Raw genomic sequence first — 23,218 nt, forward strand, 5'->3', positions numbered from 1 at the left:
TTTGAGAGTGAATTTAGTGTTATATGTATATTTTATATCTTGGGTGCCGCGTATAAATTAAAATGAAGTCATTTTGATTATAATTACACTATATCTTGAATTGATCATAAAAGAAGCAAGCTATTCAGAAATATTTGATCATATAAATTATATTAACTTATTTTAATTGAGTAATACAATAAAATGACAAAATATATCATGTACTAGTTAGGATTTGATGCAAACACTAATATAAGTCTTTTCTTTAACCCTTCCATGCTTCATTTTAGAAAGAAAAATTAGTAATATATTTCAAAATTTGAATATTCTTTGATATCTTTTAATTTAAAATGGATCAAATGCATGATAAAAATCAATTCCACCTTATAGTTGAATTATACAACCCATCACAATTTTGACATGAACTTATTAAATAATGACTATCTCATGGGATTCATATGACATAATAGCAAAAAATTCACTTCAATATAGAAAAAATTATTAACCACCAAAAATATAAGTAGAAAATAATTTTTTTGATGGTGACAATTCAAGAATTAAAAGAAACTATATTAAAATATTAGTGTGCTACTAAAAAAATGCTATCCTTAATAATAATAATAATAATAATAATAATAATAATAATAATAATATTTTTTGCTTATTCATTTTAATAAATAAAAAAATCTATCTTTAAATAATTACATAAAATACTAGTTAGTGATCAATTTTAAATTTTCAAAGCATAATTTATAAAAATGAACTCTTAATAAATGGGAGAGCTTCTGCTCCTTGTATTCTCCTTATTCATAGTAATCGCGCAACTTCATATTATTCAATATACATGTTTTATTTGCTCTTTATCTTGTTATCGTGTTGTTATTGTTTTCCCCCCATAAATCTACATCGAAAGTGTTTCTCTTAAATTGAACAGAGTTTGTTTGAAGCAACATCTTTATCGTACAAAAATAAGAATATAATCTACATATATATATTTTTTTAAATCTCGTTTTGATTATTATTGTTGTTGTTCTATATATTGAACCATATTATTGAGGGTAATTTGGTCTTTATGTGGACCACACGTTATTGACTAAATATAATAAAGGAAAAATAGATTATAGTATTATAAATTTATTATAAGTAATTTAATTTACCGATGAATACTTTTTGTTAGGGGCAATGAGTGCGCACGTGTGCACATCTATTTACTCGATGGCTTTTTAATTAATTTATCATGCGCAACCTTCCTTGTTCCTTCCGCGTAGGTTAGGGACCCACCTTGAAAATTCCTCTCTCTTTTACTCTTTGAACTAACGTGCACGCTTGGCTCATTGTTTTCTGCATATTTTTTTAATAACAATAAAGTCGCTATTATTATTTCCTTCTTTTACTAACTACTATATTTATCATAGACGTTAATGAAAGTTACTTAGCTTGTGATGGAATAAGCGATATTCACTTACTCGATTAATTTAAATCAGAAAGTTATATATTAATAAAGTTTTTTTTTTAATTCGGTGTTTGATATTTAAACTGAAGCCTTAAGTTTGAATTCACGCTAGAAAGTCTTACGTTAAGGAGTAAAGTATTCCCTAACAAAGGCGATTTCGTACCTAATAGAACTCGAACTCAAAATCTTTAATTAAGAATGAATAAGTACTTATTACTTAGCAAAATCTTGGGTATGATTTGACAAAGTTAAAAGACACTTGGGGATAATAAAGAACCTTTTTCAAAACTATAGTTTCACCTTTTCAATCAGATCTTTTCACTATGATTTTACACATAAAGATTTAAAGCTACTTTTCAAGATTATTACAACTTTTTTTCTAGGAAAAGCTTCTAGGGGTCATCAATAGAGATGTGCTTTAAAGAAGAAGAAAAAACTTTCTTATGTTTGTTTGGAAAATAAATGTTTTCTGATGTATAACACTAGTTGTATTTGATAAAACAAATAATAATAATAATAATAATAATAATAATAATAAAAGTGTTAGTTGGAACGTGAATATATATATGAAGAGCGAAGTTATTTTTCTCTTCTTGATGAAAACACCAAAAATGACTTTCTTCGAAAATAATATTTTGTGTAAATATTTATGGTACCAAACGCACTCTAAATAGGAAAAGCTAGTTTTATTCGTTAATACACTACAACTGAAGAGTAAATTGTGATTATTATCCAAATCTAATTATGATGACCATCATTTTTAATAAAAGAGCAAATCGTTAATTAGAAGTTTCGAATTTAAGTACTGAATATGAAATTATAGTGTCTTTAATAAAAAAACGTTTTACTCCTTAAATTGATACTTTTTGATGTGGACCAAAAATATGTATCGAACATTGAATAGAAATCAACAAAAGAAAATGAGCAAATCTGAATTATTGTCCTAACCTAAATATGACTATCATTCGAATATTATTTTAAATGTATCTTTAACTTCCAAATTTGCCCTCATCATAGAAAAGAAGGATATATTATTATTTCGTCCTTATTATATAGAAAGAGACAATAAAATTATATGATATCTTTTAATTAAGTCGATATCATCCTATCATCTTAAAAACTTCTATCTTATTCACAACTACACGAGGAAAATGAAATATATATTATTCATCAAAATAGTAAATTCATTTTTTGTTCTTATTTTTCCTTTTGTCCTCTTCTTTTCAAGGCCAAAAGAAGGACCACTATAAGAGTGTGATTAAATGATTCGGAATCTTTTCGTCTTTAATTAGAGATTTCTATTTTAAATTTTAATGATAAGCAAATTAAATATGAATTTGAATTAGTCGAGTAAACATATTTCAAAATGATTTATTTTATTTTATTTTTAAAAGGAGGAATATGTCACAATTTAAAGTTTTGCTTTTTTTCCCCTCATGTATATTTTAAAAAAAATTAATATCTCTTCTAATAAGCCAAGTGTCAAAAGCTAGTTAATATTATTATTAAGAAAACAATTAATTAACAAAGAGATATTATAGAAAGTTGGTGGGGGAGGATGAGTATGTAGACCTAAATTTAGGCAATTGATTATGACTTTACCCATTTTTTATTCATTTAGACTCAGTAAACCATTTAAAGTGAAATTTGAAATTTATGGTTCGAAATGTTAATTATCATTATTATTTTTCATTTTAATTTATGTGATATTTTAATTATTTTAAAAAAACTGATAAATTTAAAATTTTAATTTTTTATTTGACCATTAATTTTTTTAATAACATAAATATTAATTTAAGATTAGAAATGTTATTTAAAAAAAAGTTAAATACGATGTTGATCAAACTATATCATATCGATAAAATAGAAGGAATAATTTATAGTACAAACAACTGCTACTTGTTCAAAGGCAGCTCTTTGGTTTCAATATTAGACCAAAATATGCGAAAGCAAAGTTAATCCGTAATCGATACTCATGATAAAATATATATATATACTCGATAAAATAATTGATATGCAAAGAAGTTAGTCTATAGACCACGACTAAAAATGAGGAACTTCACAAAAAGTAACAAATATATTCTTGAAAACCAATTCCTATTTGAAACAAAAAAAAAAACTCTAAAAAGGTCATATAAATTAAACACACAATTGTTAATTCCCCAAATTTTAAAAGATTTTCTAAATTTTTATATTCCAAAGATTTTAATAAATTCACAAAAATATATTGTACAACTGTTTAGGATCCTAGAGAATTTGTTTCCTAGGATGCCTACTATTTGCAGTTTGCTGTCATTATGGTGTACTTTATTATCCACGAATCAATGTTTGATATCTGTATTGAAATTTGATTATGTTCGTATTGTGCACTGCAAAGTTTATTCTAGAGATCATTTTCATACTCAAGACTCAAATTCAAAGTCTTTAATTAAAAATAAAGAGATCGTAATCATCTTACCACAAACTTTTATCGATGTTATTTTAGTAAACTTATAAGATAATAATTGAACTTTCTTGTCAAGGATGAAATTTCTTGTATCATTCTGTAATTACTAGATGTCACTTTCTTTCTTTTTTCTTATTGACAATTATGACTACTTCAAACTTTAAATAGGCAAATCGAGATGTCAATTCCTCGATTCGATAATTCAAAATTCAATTCAAATAATTTGATAATGGGCAAATCGAATTTACATAATTTGATAGCAAATATCGAACTTTGAGGACTTTATTGATAAAATAAATCTCAGTATGACAATTTATAACTCCAACTGTCATAAATTTTTCGATTTTTTTTAAAAAAAATTGTAGTAAAATAGTTGCATATTTTATACTCCAGCAAATAACCTCATCCAAAATTGTAATTTTAATCAAACGGAAAATTTACGTGTACATTTTGTTATTAAGTAAAAGAAAATATATTTTTTCAAGAAAATTTATCCTGAAATTATCAAAAACTATTTATTCATACGTACTTTTATAATCTTTTAAGTTTTAACTCCTTTTCACTAAATTGGTTTTACTTCACTTTTAACTTTTAAGTCATATCACTTGCTCCTTTCGTTCGGATTTACTTGTCAAAATTTTTATTTGACACATCTATTAAGAAAATGATAATTAGTATAGTGAGTTTACTATTTTATCGCTATTATTTGATAGTGTTTCAAATATATTTACTCACTAAAATTTTTCATTAAATTAACTCAATATTAATAAATTGAATGTATAATAAGGGATTAATTTTTTTTTATCCTTTCTTGATATAATGACAAGTAAAAATAAAATCAAATCAGAAAATATTTGATCTATAGTCAAAAATTATTTTTTGGATTTTACTTGGAAATGAGCAGTGAACATTTATATATAAAAAAGTCTTTTTGTGGATTCTAATGATCATAATTACAAAATTACATTAAATTCCTCACCTAATTTCTATTCAACACCTTCACACATCAGATTAGCAAAGGTGAGATGTGTAAGTAGCTCAACTTTTTTACATCTAATTAATCAGGTTAGTACTTTGTTTAGTGTTCTCATTTCATGTTAATTAATTTGGTTAATTAAACATTAGTCTTGTGTATATCAACACATTCATACTTATAAATAAGTTTTTTATTAAATTTAGGTAATGTTGTTGCATCAAAGAATTTTTGGAGGATTTTTGTTGGCGCTATATTTTCTTCTGGATTACAATGGGATTCAAGGAGAAACAAAATTGTCTAAATTAGAAGACTTAGAAATAGAGAGACAATTCAAGCTTTTGAACAAACCCGCCGTCAAAACAATTAAGGTATATCTTTGAAAAAATTTATGCATATAATTTTGTTGAGTGATTTTGATTTATAAACAGTGTTTGGTTAACAGACTATATATGGAGATATATATGATTGTGTGGATTTTTATAAACAACCTGCATTCGATCATCCATTACTGAAGTATCATAATTTTCATCCCAAGGTATGTCTCTTGAATACCCATTTTATGTCGAGCCTTCTAGAAATGTGTATACAACATTGTGAATTGCAATACTTATTTAAGTTTTCAATTGTACAGATGAAACTTACTTTAGAAGGAACAAAGCAAAATGTTGTTAACTCGTCAACTAGTTCATTATCAAGGATAAGGTTAAAAGATAACAGTTGTCTCCCGGGAACAGTTCCAATAAAAAGAATTACAAAAGATGATCTTATCAGACAAATAAATATGCCACCTCCTGAAGATGTTACATTTAATGCTCAATTGATTGCGGTAAGATAATGTAACACCAATTTAATGTTTTGACTAGAACAATTATACTTACATAAATAGAATTCATAATTTAATTTAAAGAATATAACAATCTAAAAACACAAAATTTACAAAATTTTTTTTGAAGATATTGCATATAAAGATCAAACATAAGCTTTTCATCATTTCAAAAATCTCATATATATTCCATTGCCTCTTTACAGGATAACAACAATAGTGAACTAAAAGGAACATACATAGCTTCACAAGGATACAAGGTACATGAATATGAATACTCACTTTCTCATTTTCAAGTTCATTTTTTATTTTTGATTTTGATTTCCCCCCCCCCCCCCCCCCCCCACTTTTACCATGTATTTATTGTTTATCTAAAGATAAATAAATAAAAAACAAGATTTAACAATAAAATATTTCTAATGTGTTGGCAAAAAATCATTTACTACATATAGGTTGCAATAGTTTGAACTGAAAATAATCCAGATAATGAATTTGCAGGAGCCCGAATGGTAGCTAGTTTATGGAATCCTCATGTTTATGGTCAACAACATAGTGCGTGTCAATTGAAAATTAAAAAAGAATCAGATATTATACAAATTGGTTGGAGAGTAAGTCTAAAGTCTTCAATAATTCAATTAATTATTTTATTTTAATTGTGATATCTTCAAGTGTGTTAGAATTACTATCAACTCAATCATCATAAAATATATATTTCAAATTCTAGGCGGACCCAACACTCTATGGGGATACCAAAACTAGGCGCTTTATACATTTTCAAGTAAGTTTTCTTATAATTTACTTCAATGATTTATATGTCAATTTTGTGAAACTAGTATTATTATTATTATTATTTTGTTTATTTATGTCAATTTACATATTTAACTTATATATGATATATTTATGTATGTTTTGTAGGCCGGTAATAAGCAATGTTTCATTATGTCCTGGTTTTGTTATAGTGAATACTGAAATATATATTGATAAATTATATGAGCGTGTGACACGTCGTGGAGCTATAGTTTCATGGGAAGACACAATGTTCATCAGTAGGGTATATTCTATATTTCTTTTCTAGTGCTTCTTTCAATTTATTTCAACAAAATATTAACTAAGACATTTCTTTTTATAAAAAATATAAGGATCCCGTCAATAAAAACTGGTGGCTCTTCTTAAAAAAGAACACATACAAATTGGTTTCTGGCCTCAATGGATCTTCACTGACTTGGCTAACTTTGCTTCGAATGTTGAATGGGGAGGAGTGGTATATAGCCCTCCGGGTGTACCTGAACCTCAAATGGGCTCCAATTATTTTCCTATTCAAAACAATTATTATGATGCTTACTGTAGAGGACTTCAACTTTTACATGTTCAAGGTGAAACTACAAACGTAGATAGAACAATTATACATGTCGACAATGTTAATCTGTACAAGGTTATTGACATACCGCATGCCAGACCTAGAACGTTTCAACATTTTGTGTACTATGGGGGACCTGGTGAGCTTGCATAAATTCAGGTCTTGTAAATTACCACCATCATGGTATTTAATTTCTAGGCCAATGAAATATATAAACTAAGCTCTTTTTCTAGTTATGCATACCTAAAATACATCCATATGTTTACTTTCATTTTCCAATTATTTTGTTTGTATCCCAAAAAAATAAAAAACTTGTATTGTCATAAAATTGATAAAAACTAAAAACAAGTTTTTAAAGGATTATAAAAACAAATCTCTCTCTAATTTTGAACAAGTGACTTTGAATAGATATTTAACTGATCTTACATTGCTGAGAATTAAAGGTGTCGAATTTTACCCTTAAGAATATTGAAAAACTTACTAATATGTACAATTCGTCTATACTTATTTATCTATACTACAAAATGTATGTATAAAAAAAAATTACATTTCTTATATGTGTGTGTATTATTTATACACAACTTTTACATTTGACGACTATTTTATGAAATAGATCGTCCAACGATATTGGATTGTAATTATCCCAAAACTATAATCGTTGAACCTACTCGTGTCTAGGAGGTTTAGCTAGGCATTTATTTATTGTGGGTTGATATGGGGAAATCCAAGTTAGCTCATATACATATATATATAAAGTTCAAATTGATATATCGATACGAAAACTTATCAAAACATGAATGAAATAAATATTTTTGGGCTTTGTTGGTTAGATATAGTAAATCCCAATTCGATTTGATAATACGAATTTCGGTGATTTATGCTCACTCCTAATTCCACCCATAAAAGTATAATCACCTCTAATTTTCTTATGGATGATTTTAATTAAAACTCATCGTTCATTTATCTTTTAAGTCTTAATCCTCATCAGATAAATTAAAATGTTGAATGATGATCTATTTATTAATTTAATTGTAGTCAGTGTTTATATTTCTCAATTTAATTGTAGTCAGTTTTTATATTTCTCGATTTAATTGTAGTCAGTGTTTACATTTCACGATTTAATTATAGTTAACTAATATACATTATTAACTCATTTAATCACTTATCATGGACCATAACAATATTTTACAGACTAATTATTCATTTATTAATTCAATCTATTTTAACTGCAGAATTGTGCATTTATTTATTTATTGCTACATGCTAATAGTCATATTTAAGTAAGATATGTCGACCTAAATTATTTTATCGTGAGATATATTAGTAGTACAACAATAAAAACATATGCATCGAAATTCACTAATGAGGTCGGAGGAAGGTAGAATGTACGCTGTTCATTTTATATTTTTAAAAAAAAGTCATTAGGGAATCTTCATTCCAACAAGATATATACAAACAGTATATATACAATATATACACAAATAAGATGGTGAATTTAGGCCCAATGTGAAATCTTCCAGGCCCAATGATAATGGGCCATGTACTTAATTGGATCACTTTTAAAAGGCTGAAGGGGATGCATTTGGGCCTAATGGTCAAGCCCAGGCCTCGGCAATAAAGTGTGATAGGATTAGCATGTGCAAGGTTATGCATTTAGGCCTAATGGGAAAGATCAGCCCCCATTCAAGAAGCAAGTTAAAACAAGGAAATTTCACGCAAATCTCATTGTGTGAAGAGCTAATTACATTATATCCCTATTCTTTTCCAAATTATAAAAATCTCTTCAATTTGGTGGAATCTGGATACATCCCAAAACGTCACGATACATTGACGATTTCGGATATATCTCTCAGTCCCGAATACATCGTGTCTCAGTTTCGGATACATCACTCAACGTTTCGATACATCACGTACGTCCTGATACATTGCGTAAAATGATATATCCGATCGATACATCGCGTAAGGTGATATATCCATGGTCAAATAAGTTATGTATTTAAATAATTTTTCCTTGACATTCGAGTATTTTAAATTGTGCTTCAGCCATTTAAGTTAGAAAATTCGTATTTATATTACTGAGTGCTTTATTTTTTTTATAATCAAACGCTAATTTTGAAATAAAATAAAAAATAATAATCTTATAGTCAAATGGACTCCAGTAGAAGTCAAAGAAAATTTGTATAGATTTGGTTATTATATAATTCTAATGGGAAAATGACTCATAGTCATAAATAAACAACCAATATTTATTATGAGAAAATCTGTTTGTGAATTTAGTCAAAAATGAATAAATTAAACTCATCATCTCTCTATATAAAAAACATCTTCAAAATATTACAAAAGATGATATACACTAATATCATTGTAATTTTTCTACATCTAATAAATCAGGTTATTTCTCTATTTGGTGCTTTTATTTTATGTGAATTTAATTTTTTGCTGAGCTTTAGTCAGATGTATAACACCACATTCATCCTAATAAAATAAATTTGTGAATTCAGGCAAATGTTGATGCATCAAAGAATTTTGGGGCGACTTTTGGTGGTGATATATATTTTTTTGAGTTGTAATAGTGTTCAAGGAGAAATAAAATTGTCCAAATTAGAAGATATGGAAATGGAGAAACAACTTAAATTATTGAACAAACCCGCTGTCAAAACAATTAAGGTATTTCTTTGAAAGTTCACAAGCATGTAATTCTTTTGAGTGAACATTACATACGTGTTTTTGTTTCACAGACTATATATGGAGATATATATGATTGTGTGGATTTCTATAAACAACCTGCATTCGATCATCCGTTACTGAAGAATCATTATTTTCATCCTCAGGCATGTCTCTTGAATGTATATTTTATGTTGATCTTTTCAAATACGCATATATGATTCTGTGATATACACAATTTATGTTTTGAATATACAGATGAAACCTACTTTATTCAGAGCAAAGAAAAAATCAGAAAACTCATCAACTACTCCGTCGTCAAGGACGTGGTTAAAAGGTATAGGTTGTCCCCTTGGAACAGTTCCAATTAAGCGAATTACAAAAGAAGATCTTATTAGACAAAAAAGTATGCCTCCATCAGAAAATGTCATATTTGATGATCGATGGGCTACGGTAAGATAATGTTACACAAATTTATTATTTTAGCTTGACTAATTCACTTAAGAATTTAGAAATCTATAGATCTATTTATAGAATACTAGTTTTAAAAAACTCAAAAATTACAATTTAGAAAAATTGAGGCTTCATGTGTAAAATATATTTAATTTATTATACTTTTGTAATCTCATATATATTTTATTCTCTAAACAGTCTAACAATAATAGTGAGCAAAAAGGAATATACAGCTCTTCACAAGGATATAAGGTACATAAATATATCAATTCCTCTTCTCATTTTTTATTGTGTTCTTTGTCCTTTAATTGAATTTGAAACATAATATTAAATATATATATTGAAATATGCTTTCATTGTTTTTTCTTTGTTTTTTTTAGTTAGGTTTACATGAAATAAAAATAGTTAAATTTCCCAATTTGAGTTGGGTTTATTAGGAGTATTGACAACAAATTATTTGTGTTAATTATGAGTCCTAACTATTCGCTCATCAAATTATAAAATATATACAAAATGTATCGGTAGTGTATAAAAACTATATATATATATCATGCATATGATATACATATTTATACACAATATATACACTAATAGCGTATACATTGGTCATTATAATCTATCTGTCAAAAGATATATATCTGTAACTTTTTTAAATGAATTCTCAAATTCTCTTTCATTCATCCACTATTTCTGTAGACTTATATTTTACTCAAAGATATATAGATAAAATTAAGATTTACGAGAAAATATACAGTACAAGTTAATAAAATAATATTTATTACATACAGGTTGCAATAGCTCGAACTCCAATTAATCCAAATAATAAGTTTGCGGGAGGTGGAATGTCAGCTAGTATATGGAATCCTCATGTTGAAGGTCAACAACATAGTGCATGTCGATTGAAAATTCAAAAAGAACAAGATATTATACAAGTTGGTTGGAGAGTAAGCCTAAGCTCGTGGACAACTTAATTAGTTATTTTATCTTAGTTTTAAAAGTTTCTAAGTGTGAAAATAACTATCAATTAAAGTCATCATGATATCTTTCTTTCAATTGTAGGTGGACCCAATACTCTATGGAAATACTCAAACAAGGCTTTTTATACATTTTCAAGTATGTTTTTATAATTTACTTTAACTATTCATTTCTCAATTTTGTAGAATTAATAACTTTTTTACTTATCTATGTACCTCAATTTATATATTTATCTTGTAAATGTGATATCTATTCATGTTTTGTAGGCCGGTAAAAAACATTGTTTCAATATATTATGTCCTGGTTTTGTTATAGTGAGCCATGAGATACCTGTTGATATGTTATACGATCAAGTTTCACATCGTGGAGATAATACATCATTGGAAGACGAAATGGGGATCAGTCGGGTACATGCTATGTTTTCTTTTAGTGCTTCTTTTAATTTATTTCAATTTGTTTAATAATTAATAGTTGAAATATATATATATATATAAAAACTAATACATTGTTTTTCTAAATATATAAGGATCTAGTCAATGGAAATTGGTGGCTTCTCATGGAAGATAATCATATAAAAGTTGGTTTCTGGCCTCAACGGATCTTCACTAGCTTGACTAGCTTTGCTACGGATGTTGAATGGGGAGGAGTAGTATATAGCCCACCAGGCGTACCTGAACCTCCAATGGGATCGAGTTTTTTCCCCGTTAACGATACAACTTATGATGCTTATTGCAGCGGACTTCAAGTTTTAAATGCTAAAGGTGAAATGATAGACGTGGATAGAGTAATCACACATGTCGACGATACTAATCTATACAAGATTGTAGACTATCCACATGCTAGTCCAGGAAAGTTTCAACATTATATACTTTATGGTGGACCTGGTGAGAACGCATAAATCCATATCTTGTAGATTACTACCACCATGATACTTAATTTTTATACCAAAATAATATATATATATATATATATATATATATATATATATATATATATATAAGTTTTTTCTTTATAGTTATGCATGTCTAAAATACTTTCATTTTTTAATTATTTTGTTTGTGTCCACAAAAATAATCATGTTGTCAATGTAATTGTGCGCGTGTATAAACTTTAGGTTTTTATGTATTAAAATGACATAAAATTCTCTATAGTTTTGAACATGTGAATTTGATTAGATATTTAATGGTCTAATTTTAGTGAGAATTAAAGTTATCGAATTTAATCGTTAAAAATACTGAGAAACTTGCCAAAATATTTAGTAAAATCAATACTAACTCAAGTACGAACAAATAGAGTAATTGAGCTTTCAAGCCCAATCTCACTCCTTTGGGCCTTAGGCCCATCTCCCTTATATTTTCTGTTGGCATGGTATGTCAACCTCTATATAGAATTGACATAAAATAACAAACCTTTTAAATATTGGCACTATATATTTAAAATTCACGTTTTCGACTATTTATTTATTTATTTTGTATTACATGACCCACAGATTTATCGAGTTGTTCAATGTATAACTAGACAAACTTTTTGGAATATACATAATTCTAGTTAGGTCGGTTCGCAAGATTTGGGCATAGATCAGTCCATTAAGTTGGTAAAGGGGCTGGATGATATTGGACTTAACAAATGGACTAAAACATTGGGTTTATAACTTTCACATATAGCAAACATAAAAATCATATTTGTATGTTATAACTATAGTTTGCATAATTGCGCTCCACAGCAAACATAAATATGTATATTTCGCTATACATATACAAAAGAAAGCAATTGTATAATTTGTTTCGGTATACATATACAAAAGATAAATTGTATAATTTGTGTGTTTGTATAAAGCTAGAAAGAGAAAAGAAAACTGGGCAGGGAAAGATCGTATTTGTATAATCATAAGTGTATAGGACAAAAATATATACATTTGTATTTGTATATACAATTTTCTCTAGTTTTATACAAACATAAACGCAATGTATACAGTTGTGTTTGTATAAAATGAGAGAGGGGAGTGAGAGTGGCGAGCGAAATCTAGGAGAGTCGCGAGCGACATCTGAGAGAAGGGAACGAAAATATATGTGTACCATTTTCTCTCGCTTTATACAAACACAAGAGCATTTTATACATTTGTGTTTGTATAAAAGTGAGAGAGGCGAGGGAGACTGCCCAGTGAGAACGAGAGTGGCGAGCGAGATTCACCCGGATAGAAGCGAAATAGCAGCAGTTTGTTATGGGATACAATTAAATCAAACTATGGTTATAGCATTTAATTTGAATTAATAGTTTGCTATTATATACAATTCCCGTAAAATTGTATATTCCATTCGACCCAAAACTTGTGAGTTGAGATAGCCTAAAAATGGCCCAATGTAGTCTGAGTTTGCTTTAGAATGTAGCTGATATTCCAATGATATACACTATTCGATGTTTTTATTTTATTTTTCGTTTCGACTCAATTTACAATTTGGTTCGATTTCATACACCTCTACTTTCAACTATAGAAATCTCACAATAAAAAAGTTTAGTCGAGTAAACTTAGTGTAAAGCCCAAAATTCTAATAATATGCAGCCTTTCTAGCTCTAGGAACATTAAACTTTTCGAGTCCTAGAGTTAATTTAGTTTACACTGAAATCTTAACTTTATAAATTAATAAATAATTTAAAATAATTATTTATAATAATGTGAACATTTAATATACGACATGAGTACTTTTAAGTTCCAAGTATACACTATAAAATGCATTACTTGTACGAATTGGTCATTCATTGAGAACGAGAATTGAACTCTATAAGATACCTGAAGAATATGAATCGAGACGAAAACTAATGCAAATTGCAGGTATAAATATTAAATATAACAAAAAGGACTTGTTCATAAGAGCTGAATATTAAACTAAGTTTGTGAACTAGTTTTAATGTTTACTGAAACCATTACATAATTATACTCTTTAGAACAAATAATACTGTTCGAATAGCTGAAAAATATGAAACCAAAACAATGAAAATTAAAAATCAAGCTGCCAAGCTCTTCGATGCGATTTCGAATACATTCTCTGAGAGTCCCTCAGTAGACAAGATCATCTCCAATTGTTCCTGTTTAAACACAACAACATATTTCTTTAGTTCCCTCCCTTCTATGCAAACACAACACTCGAATTTTAGTTCCCCAGAATAACGTCTGAGGAAGCAACTACTAACCTTCGCGAGACTTTGTCGTGTTTCATCATAACGTTTCCACCTAGAGAACGCTGAAACCATTCGTGAAGCCACCTGCCATCCATTAGAAGAAAAAAAACTAAGACACACTCTCATACTACTGGAAAACCGTCCTTTTGTTCAAGGTTGGAATGACCAAGATGGATCATGAATGTGTAGAAAATCGAAAAATGTTAGTAGTTGTGTTCAAGCATTTCTTTCTAGTTGTTTATTTCAAGAAGATATGAGAGTGTGTTGAGATTTGAGAAGGAGAGGTGCATGTCTCGTGAATTACTTCTGAATAAATTAGAAATTCAACATGTATGAACAAAAATGTTTCGTGAGTCATTGGTAAATTGTATAAAGAACAATTTAAGAGACCTGTGGATTCATCTTGTCAAGCTTCACCACTAGTTCTCCCAAAAACTTGTACCCGGAGCCATCCTTGCTATGGAAGTTGACAGGTGAACCACAAAATCCTCCGATCAACGAATAAACCTGTGCATTTGTCCAAAATAAAACATCATGTCTTGTAATTGACATAAACTAGAAAGCTATATGTTGCTAATGTTGCCCTACCCATGTCAGATCCTCCAAAAGTGTGCCCCTTTTGGAGGATCCGGCACATCTAGTGGCTTTTTTTGAAGAGTACGAAAGACATCAAACTCGAAAGAACATACCTTATTTGGATTACGTAGGTCAAAGGCTGTATGGTTTAGAAGTTTCTTGACATTCTCAACATTACCCGGCATGTCTGACATAGCTTGAAGAGCAAGCCACTTGTTCACAACCTAAGGATAAATAGAGTGAGATAAAAGATTTTTTAATTTTTGACTTAGTTATGAATGATTCAACGTCATGCAGGTTACTCAACAATTTGAAGGCAAGAACAGGTCCGGTAGGCAAGAATTACGGTCAAAGATGATATCAAGCAATAGTGCAGGTATCAGAGGCATAGAGATGTACCAAGTAATCATCCTGCCACTTGTTATAGAAATCAGCCAAAATTTCTTCACGAATTGCAGGTTGCTGATCGATAGCCACTAAAGCTGCAAACTGATCTGTCATGTTTGTAGCGTTTCTGTATTCATTCAATAGAAGTTCTGTGATTTCTGGGTCTTCAAGCGATCCAAGATAAGCTGTAGACAAAATAGGTCAGTGGAATTGTAATTTGTCAAATTCTAAAAACACTCTATCCAGAGATATAAGAAGACAAACGGACCAAGAGCAATATTTTTAAGAGCACGCCGTGCCATATTGTTATGATCAAACTCATAAGCACCAGAGCTCCTGTTGTTATTAGCCTGCAAAGTGTATTTCAAGGTTTATTTTCATTAAGAACATTTTCAAGTTAATTGAGAAAAGTAACATTTTTAGAGTTTGAGAGATGATTACAGTGATAAGGAGCTCTTGTTTCAATTCAGAAGCCAGTTGCTTCCTGATGAAAGTTCGGACTGCATGAACGGCATCTGGATCAGCAACTGTCATCATGTCCATGATTTCTCCTATACCTGGCAAAGTTATTGCCTTTGCAATGAATTCCTAAGAGAATACGACAGTAATTAGCGAAATATTTTTCTTCCGACGTGAAACATAAATATCTACAAGAAAAGAGGTGGGCGAACACCTTATCCAAGCTTGAGTCGGTGAGTATGCTTTTGATCCCCTGCAAAAACTGAGGGTTAAGAACCAAAGCCTTGTTCTGTTGGAAATCAGCTACCAGGCTGAGCATCAACTTCCTTGCCAACACTTGTCCCGCCTCCCACCTAAGAGATGGATCATATTAATCTTTGACTATTCAAATTTGCGATCAGCTAAAATGTATTGAACGAGAGACTTAGAAAATACGCACCGGTTAAACTCATCAGAATCATGAGCAAGAAGGAAAAGTAGATCGCTATCAGTGAGATCAGACTCAAGTCTGATGGGAGCACTGAAGCCTCGTAATATAGATGGTGTTGGCCTCTCAGATACGTCATTGAACACAAATTCCTCCTCCTTCTGCACAGTACAAGAAAAAAATCCATTATTACATCCTTATTACGTCATAGGAGGAACAAAATGTCGGATAAGCATATATATTTGATCAAAGTTAGCATTGTGCTTGCATATATATAGTTTAATTAAGTGGAATTGACTACACCAGTCCATCAAAACTTCAAGGCTAACCTTTGTTACGCGGAGAACTGTGGTGTATACGTTTTGACCACTGCTAGCAAAACTCTCCAATTTCCCATCATGATGAACGGAAGATAGAGGCATGTCCTTACCACTTGAATCCAGCAGACCTACTGCAACAGGAATAAACATAGGTTCTTTTGCAGACTGGCCGGGGGTTGGAGGCACCTCTTGACTGGGAAAACATTAGGTGAAATATGTCAGCCTAAACGATAAAGGTTAGTACATTTAAACAAAAATCCATTTAATGTTTTTTACCTAAACTTGAGGGAGAAAGTGCGCCCTTCAGTATTATAATTTGTCGTAACCTTCACTACAGGTGTCCCAGCTTGCGAGTACCTGCAATTATGTTTCATTTAAAAGCTTAACTTCGAAGGGAATCACGAATTCTGGTTCGACTGGCAGGAAGGAAGAGTCGGTTACCATAACAAGAAATTAGCAAAATCTGCATTGTTGGCATCTCGCATGGCAGCAAAAAAGTCTTCACATGTTACTGCTTGACCATCATGCCTCTCGAAATATAAATCTGTGCCCTGAAGAGAAAAGGGGGTATATCAGATTCTTGAGACTCTGAAGTTCAGAAATCATTTGTCAGTACTACAAAAATAGGCAAGACATTATCATTTTCTTACTTTTCTAAATCCTTGGCTCCCTAACAAGGTTTTGTACATCCTGACCACTTCAGCTCCCTGATAACGGAAATAGTGATTAAACCAATGGTGAGTCAAAACACGAAATGGTTTCAAGGTCATGGATGTGGTGGCACGGGAAAGGGAGAAAAAAAGAGAGCCACAAAATGCCACATGAGGAGGGGCAAGGGAGGAAGACCATTACCTTCTCATATACCTGCAAAAGAGAAAATGGAAGAAAGGAACAATAGTTAATAAATACCTTGGGAGACTAAAGGTACCAGGACATGAAAGTTAGAACACTGATAAAACAGAATTATCAGGATCATACCGTAACTGCATGTCCATGAATATTCAAAGCCAGACCAGCCGTCACAACCAAACATCAGTAACAATCAGTAACAAAAATAATCATCAAAATTGGGCTCAAAAGAAATTAAAACTCCTCTTCAATGCAGACAGTTAACTGAAACTTGCCTGTGTAGAAGTTATCCATCTGTCAACATAAAAAGAGAGAAAAAGAATGAGAAAATCTTCCAAGAAGGTGGGGCCAGCATTTTCTAAACAAGGATCATCCGTATTCAAAGAGATTATCTACCTTTATATAAGAATGAGGCCGTACAGGATGAGCCATTGGACCAGCATCCTACAAAATGATAATAGTTAGCAAATTTAACTAGTCATCCACAATTCAGTAGCTCATTGTGGAGCATTTTGATTTGGCAATCCATGTATATATAAGAAGTAGGAATATTATCATGAAAAGAATTAGAATAACTCTTTGAACCTGCGGGAACTGATACATCCGAAGCTTTGAAACATCAGCAATTCTTTTCACAGGACGGCTTCCCAAATCAGACGAAAACTCCTGCATGAATCATTCAAGAACCTTATTAGCTAAGGCTACCAGAAAATTGTTCGTGTACCCATCATCTACAGGAATAAATCCAACCTGATCACGGAAAACAGTAAGTCCTTCCTTTAAACTGAGCTGGAACCAGTCACGACATGTAACTCTGCATTGAGCTCAATAGTTAATAGAAGTTTCTAACAACGAGAATACTCTCAAAGTACACAGCAAACAAGTACACTGCCTTGTATTCAAGAAATAAGTTTAAACTTCAAGTGTTTTTGAAATTAACATATGAAGCTTTATTTCTCATCAGAAGCAGCAACAATAGAGAGCTACAGTAATTTCTTAAAGAAAAGGCTAATAACTCCTGATGTGTTTTCAGGAATTTGAGTATATAATCGTCCATTATACACCAAAAGACCTAGAAGATAAAAACAGTAATATAATGGAATACATAGCTACTATATTAAACAGCTTTTTATTTTCTGTGAGAAGGAAAGATTGGGTTATGGACAAACCTGTTGCCTGTCCAATTGTGGAAGTACTGCAACATGGACAAGAAATGGTGATTTGCTCAGTACTCAAGAATCAGTAAGCAAAATAAAGTTCATAAATTTCAATAGCTTATGAAAACATATCACACACCTCATGTCCAATCACACCCAATATTGCCGCATAATCAGCATCTGTTGCAGTTTCTGGGGATGCCAGGACAAGCTTGGAATTGAATATCTGTTGAAAACAAAGTCAAATAATTAGGTGATAGTTAAGAAAAAGTCATAAACAGAACAATACAATGCAATAACATCTCAAAACTCATACATTCAAGCTCTTGTTTTCCATCGCTCCCCTGGAAATGAAATGAAAAAAACCAGTTATTATCCATAGAAAAAATTAGGAGAGTGGACAAACAAAGAGAAGAAAAGAAAAATGTCAAAGAATAAAAAATGACAAAGTGAAGAAAACAGAGAACTAACATGTTAAAATCTGGAACAGCAACAATATTAAAAAGATCCAGGTCATACTCCCGCCCGAAAACCTGTTTGAAAATTTTAACAAAGAAATTGTCATAAGACCATAAGACAACAAAGATAATTAGCTTGATGTACATCAAAGAAACTAAAATCTCACCTCTTCATCCCACTTCATAGCTGCCTTGAGAGAATACATGGCATGTTCTGTCTTGGGCAGATCTTGTGCAGGGGTCCAGATTCTAAGGGAGACCTTACGGCCTGAACAGGTTGTAAATGTGTCATCTCTGCTCTCCAACTGACCAGCAACCAACGCAAAAAGATAACTGGGCTTCTTGAAAGGATCCTCCCAAAGAGTAAAATGCTTTCCCTCCTGCAAAAAAAAAAGAGAATAATAATTTGATGAGTTGCATAAGGGTTACTAGAAAACAACTTTCAACAAATAGTACAGGAAAATCCAAATGTACCTCAAGATCTCCTTGCTCTATAAGGTTTCCATTTGACAACAATACAGGGTACAGGGATTTGTCTGCCTCTATGCGACAAGTGTATTTTGCCATAATGTCAGGGCGATCCTAATGGAGAAAATGACAGCCATTAGCAAGCATTTCAAGAAAAGACGATAACATCCTAGAGGCCAAGCAATAAAAAGAAGGCATACCTGATAGAACGTAATCTTACGGAAACCCTCAGCCTCACATTGGGTGCAGAAATTCCCTGATGACTTGTAAAGACCCTGAAGTAAATATAGATAATGTCACCACAAACCCATTTCACAGAGCTACTAAAATTCGAAGTGCAAGAAAAAATTATAAATAAGACAAAATCCTGCCCTTCTATTTCACCTCTAAGGATGTGTTCTTCTGAGGATATATTTCTGTCACAATCTCCAAGGTGAATTTGCTACTTGGAGGGGATTTCAGAGTCAGGTGGCGCGAGTCCACGTGGAAATCTTCCTCCTAAAACACATCAGGTGCATCATGTATGAGTAAAAGTATCATCATGTGACATATTATGTAAAAATTAAAAGACATCTTTGAACGTTATAGGAGCAAGACTCTGATATAGGTACCTTCAGCGGATTGCCATTGATCTTAACTGATTGCAACTTCAGATCTCGCCCATCTAGGACAAGTGGGGAAGACTGACCTGTTCAAGATATATTAGCAACACATTGTGAGTTCTGGAATAAATACAACTATCAAAGTTTTGAGAAACTTCAATCAGGCAAGAAGGATGTATCATTTAGTTTAAGTATATCAACCCAGCGAAATGTGAAAGAAAAAAGTGTGTTGTGGATGATTCCATTTTATTTTTTTCATGAAACGAATTGCAGAAAAAAAAAGAAAATCCAAAGGGGTAACAAGATGTACGTACCTTCAACTCTGGGGTTGACAGCAATTTTGGAAGTGACAATAGTACTTTCCTCACCCAGTGCGAATTTCAGATCCAACTAAAATAGTAATTTGATTTAGACACAAAACTTGAAGAAAATCCAAACCTTCACCTAGATAGAAGAAGAATCAAGGGATATACCGTGTCAAAATAGTAATCAGGTTGTTTGTAATCCTTCAGAAAGATTTCCTTTGGTGCTTCCATCTTGGATTCTTCAACTTCTTTTGGTAGAGGTTCAGTTGCAACTGAACAGATTAATCTCCGGTCAATTCTTCTAGGTTGCTGGGAAACATACAAACATACAAAACAAACGTCAGCATAGAAAAGCATTATTGGCAAAATATAAAGTACATTATAATCTGGACATAATTGCTTACAACTAATGGAAAACGCGGGATTTGACACCTCCTCCAATGCGTAACCTAGTTAAAAAAGCAGAATAATTGAATATAAGAAAAGAGAAAAATATGCACTAGACAAAGTAAGACAATACATTAAAAACCAAAAACAGATAACCAATGCTTATTGCAGAAGCCAGCCAAGAAATATTCACAAACCTCCGAAGTGAGGTATTGTTTATATCTGCAGATATCCCTCGAGCGCCCAACTGGAGTAACACGGCAACTTGCCTGAAACTACAGAGATAAAATGGAAATCAATTATTAGGTGAAATCAAGTCATTAAAAGCTAGCTTACACTACCTATATATACTTCAAAAGGTACCATTAGCATATGAAAGAAGCTAGACAAAGAATAAGACACCAAACGAAAGTCTGAAACTCAAACGAATTAAAATAGAACTGTGGCAGAAAGACTAAAACCAATTATAAGTACTACATAAAGCCAGAATCTAGAAGGATAAGCCTTTCCCAGTGCCAAAGATAGGGATTGATTAAGATTGTGCTTAAGTTCTCAATTAGGTAACAACATCAATAAAGCTGCAAAATATCACTTGTCCAGTTGGTGCAGAACCACACAGTTTATCACAAGACCTATACCACTACTTGACTCTCAAATAACCAACACCACTTTCATGTTTTTCATTATTTGCTAATAGAATGAAGAAAAGGGAGTTGAATAATCACAGGAGCATTGGAGATCAAACCCAAGAGACACGTCTTCGACAAACTCGAACCCTTGCAAGGCAGAATCAACCGAGCCATCGGCAAACCACACAACACCTAAGTAATCTACTGTTGATAATAATAGTTAGGTTCAATCTTCACAGCCAAACCCAGATATAGTTCACTACTCTAACATTCTAAATACAACTCTTCACAAAACACAAGCCAACCTCAGATTTAAAAAAAAAATCCTATAAAGCTTCAATCTTTACAAAATATAAGGCAACCCCAGGTAAGTAAATCCTACAAGATTCAATCTTCACAAAACATAAGCCAACCCCATATGAAAATTCCTATAAAGATTCAATCTTCACAAAATATAAGCCAACCCCAGATGAAAAAATCTATAAAGATTCAATCTTTACAAGTTACATACCAACCCCAAGTGACTTAATTTGGGAAAAGCAAACCAAAAACCCCTCAGATCAAGAAAAGACTATTCCTACTCCTACAAACTACTAAGCCAAATGATATAAGAGAAGCAATGGCTCTTAAAAGGGTTTGGGAGATATATGGATAATCTAATAACATGGACTAGAAAAAATCAATAAAATGGACATCAAAAATCAAAAAAATAAATCTAAAAAAATTCAAAATTTAGTATTAGTGGTTTTACCTCTATTGATGATTTGCAAAAGGGTTGATCAACAAGAACACGAAACTATTTCTTCTATAATCTTTTTATAGTGGAGTACTAGATATTTTCAGTAAAATTCAGATTTTGCTCTATTTGTTTTTTCAAGAAAAAGAGGGTCCCATTTGTTAGATAATTATAATTGGATTGGGTTATTTTTGCGGTTGTTTCGTTTTATTGCTTTTTTTTTGCTCTTTTCTTGTATCGATTTTTTTTTAATTTAGGTTTAGAGGAAACATATAAACAACAAAAAGTGGGCTAAAAACATAATTGGATAGTGTATGATGATAGTGTAAATATCATGGGGTAAATAGTAGTTGGTCGAAGTGTTTAAGGTAATAACTAATTCTATTCAATATAAAGCTGACAACGTGTTGTAGCAATGGGTTTTAAGTACTTACAAATACTTTTTGGAAATAAAAATAATTGATTTGTATGTTCTATTATTATTGAAACCTTTGCACGCAATTGGAATGAAACGTAGTATAAATTATATTTAAATTTATCTTTATTGTTGAGCAATTGATACTTGACGTCTTCCTGAGACGTTTATTTTAGAAAGACAATATAATGTAATGCAATTAACTTTGGTATAATTACTTTTGACAAAATGACACAACATGACAACTTTATAGGTTAAATTGGCAATAAAAGGTTGTAAAAAATGAATATGATAACTGATTAATCCACACGGCCCAATCTTTATAAAAGTGTGGGCTTATAACATGATTGCAAAGAAACAACTTGCGTAGACCATTGGGCTTCAGGCCCATTTTCATGCAAATAAAATGGAGAAAGGCAATCGAAACTATAGTTTAAGAGTTAATTACTTAGATACACTCTAGTTTGTAATATTACGTATCTTATCAAATTTTGATATGTCTAGATACGTCCAAATACATGTATCTTGGATTACAGTGGGTCAAAATTAAGTTAATTTGTTCTGATACATTGTATCCAAGTGGATTCGCATGTATCTGAGATACACAACAAATCTCGCTCTCTCATGTCTCGCTCACACTCTCATATGTATCTGAAATACATAACAAATCTCGCCCACCCCCTTCGCCTCTCTCCCGTCCTGCTAACACTCTCATACATATCTGGAATACATAACAAATC

The 23,218-nt window shown here is 31.0% G+C and overlaps 1 protein-coding gene and 1 pseudogene across 1 annotated transcript; one reads left to right on the forward strand and one right to left on the reverse strand.

The window, feature by feature from the left end:
• The first annotated feature begins 5,060 nt into the window (after window positions 1–5,060).
• Window positions 5,061–12,024, forward strand: LOC125826747 (uncharacterized; annotated as a pseudogene).
• A 1,983-nt stretch (window positions 12,025–14,007) lies between these two features.
• LOC125826225 (puromycin-sensitive aminopeptidase) lies at window positions 14,008–21,923 on the reverse strand. Its single transcript, XM_049505547.1, has 32 exons — window positions 21,424–21,923; window positions 20,896–20,973; window positions 20,716–20,760; window positions 20,480–20,620; window positions 20,321–20,396; window positions 20,016–20,092; window positions 19,789–19,902; window positions 19,605–19,679; window positions 19,411–19,518; window positions 19,104–19,316; window positions 18,950–19,011; window positions 18,795–18,822; window positions 18,618–18,704; window positions 18,491–18,516; window positions 18,072–18,135; window positions 17,907–17,987; window positions 17,718–17,765; window positions 17,580–17,615; window positions 17,325–17,336; window positions 17,123–17,179; window positions 16,914–17,023; window positions 16,749–16,829; window positions 16,482–16,665; window positions 16,165–16,313; window positions 15,940–16,078; window positions 15,708–15,854; window positions 15,535–15,616; window positions 15,279–15,451; window positions 14,993–15,103; window positions 14,694–14,810; window positions 14,316–14,387; window positions 14,008–14,210 (listed from the first exon to the last, which is right to left on the reverse strand). Exons 1-32 carry the CDS (start codon window positions 21,499–21,501, stop codon window positions 14,130–14,132), a joined length of 2,952 nt encoding a protein of 983 aa, XP_049361504.1. The 5' UTR covers window positions 21,502–21,923; the 3' UTR covers window positions 14,008–14,129.
• Between the last annotated feature and the right edge of the window lie 1,295 nt (window positions 21,924–23,218).

The sequence above is a fragment of the Solanum verrucosum genome, unplaced genomic scaffold (genome assembly GCF_900185275.1).
Source record: "Solanum verrucosum unplaced genomic scaffold, falcon-dt-bn FXZP01000060.1, whole genome shotgun sequence".
Lineage (NCBI taxonomy): Eukaryota > Viridiplantae > Streptophyta > Magnoliopsida > Solanales > Solanaceae > Solanum > Solanum verrucosum.

Bases quoted from the DNA above. Each gene is read 5' to 3' on its own strand.
- LOC125826225 (XM_049505547.1), bottom strand. From the start codon at position 21,501: ATGGCTCGGTTGATTCTGCCTTGCAAGGGTTCGAGTTTGTCGAAGACG. The intron at 19,680-19,788 runs GTGAAATAGAAG...TATTTACTTCAG, and splicing joins AGAAGAACACATCCTTAGAG to GGTCTTTACAAGTCATCAGG. The intron at 15,617-15,707 runs GTAATCATCTCT...TACACTTTGCAG, and splicing joins AACAAGAGCTCCTTATCACT to GCTAATAACAACAGGAGCTC.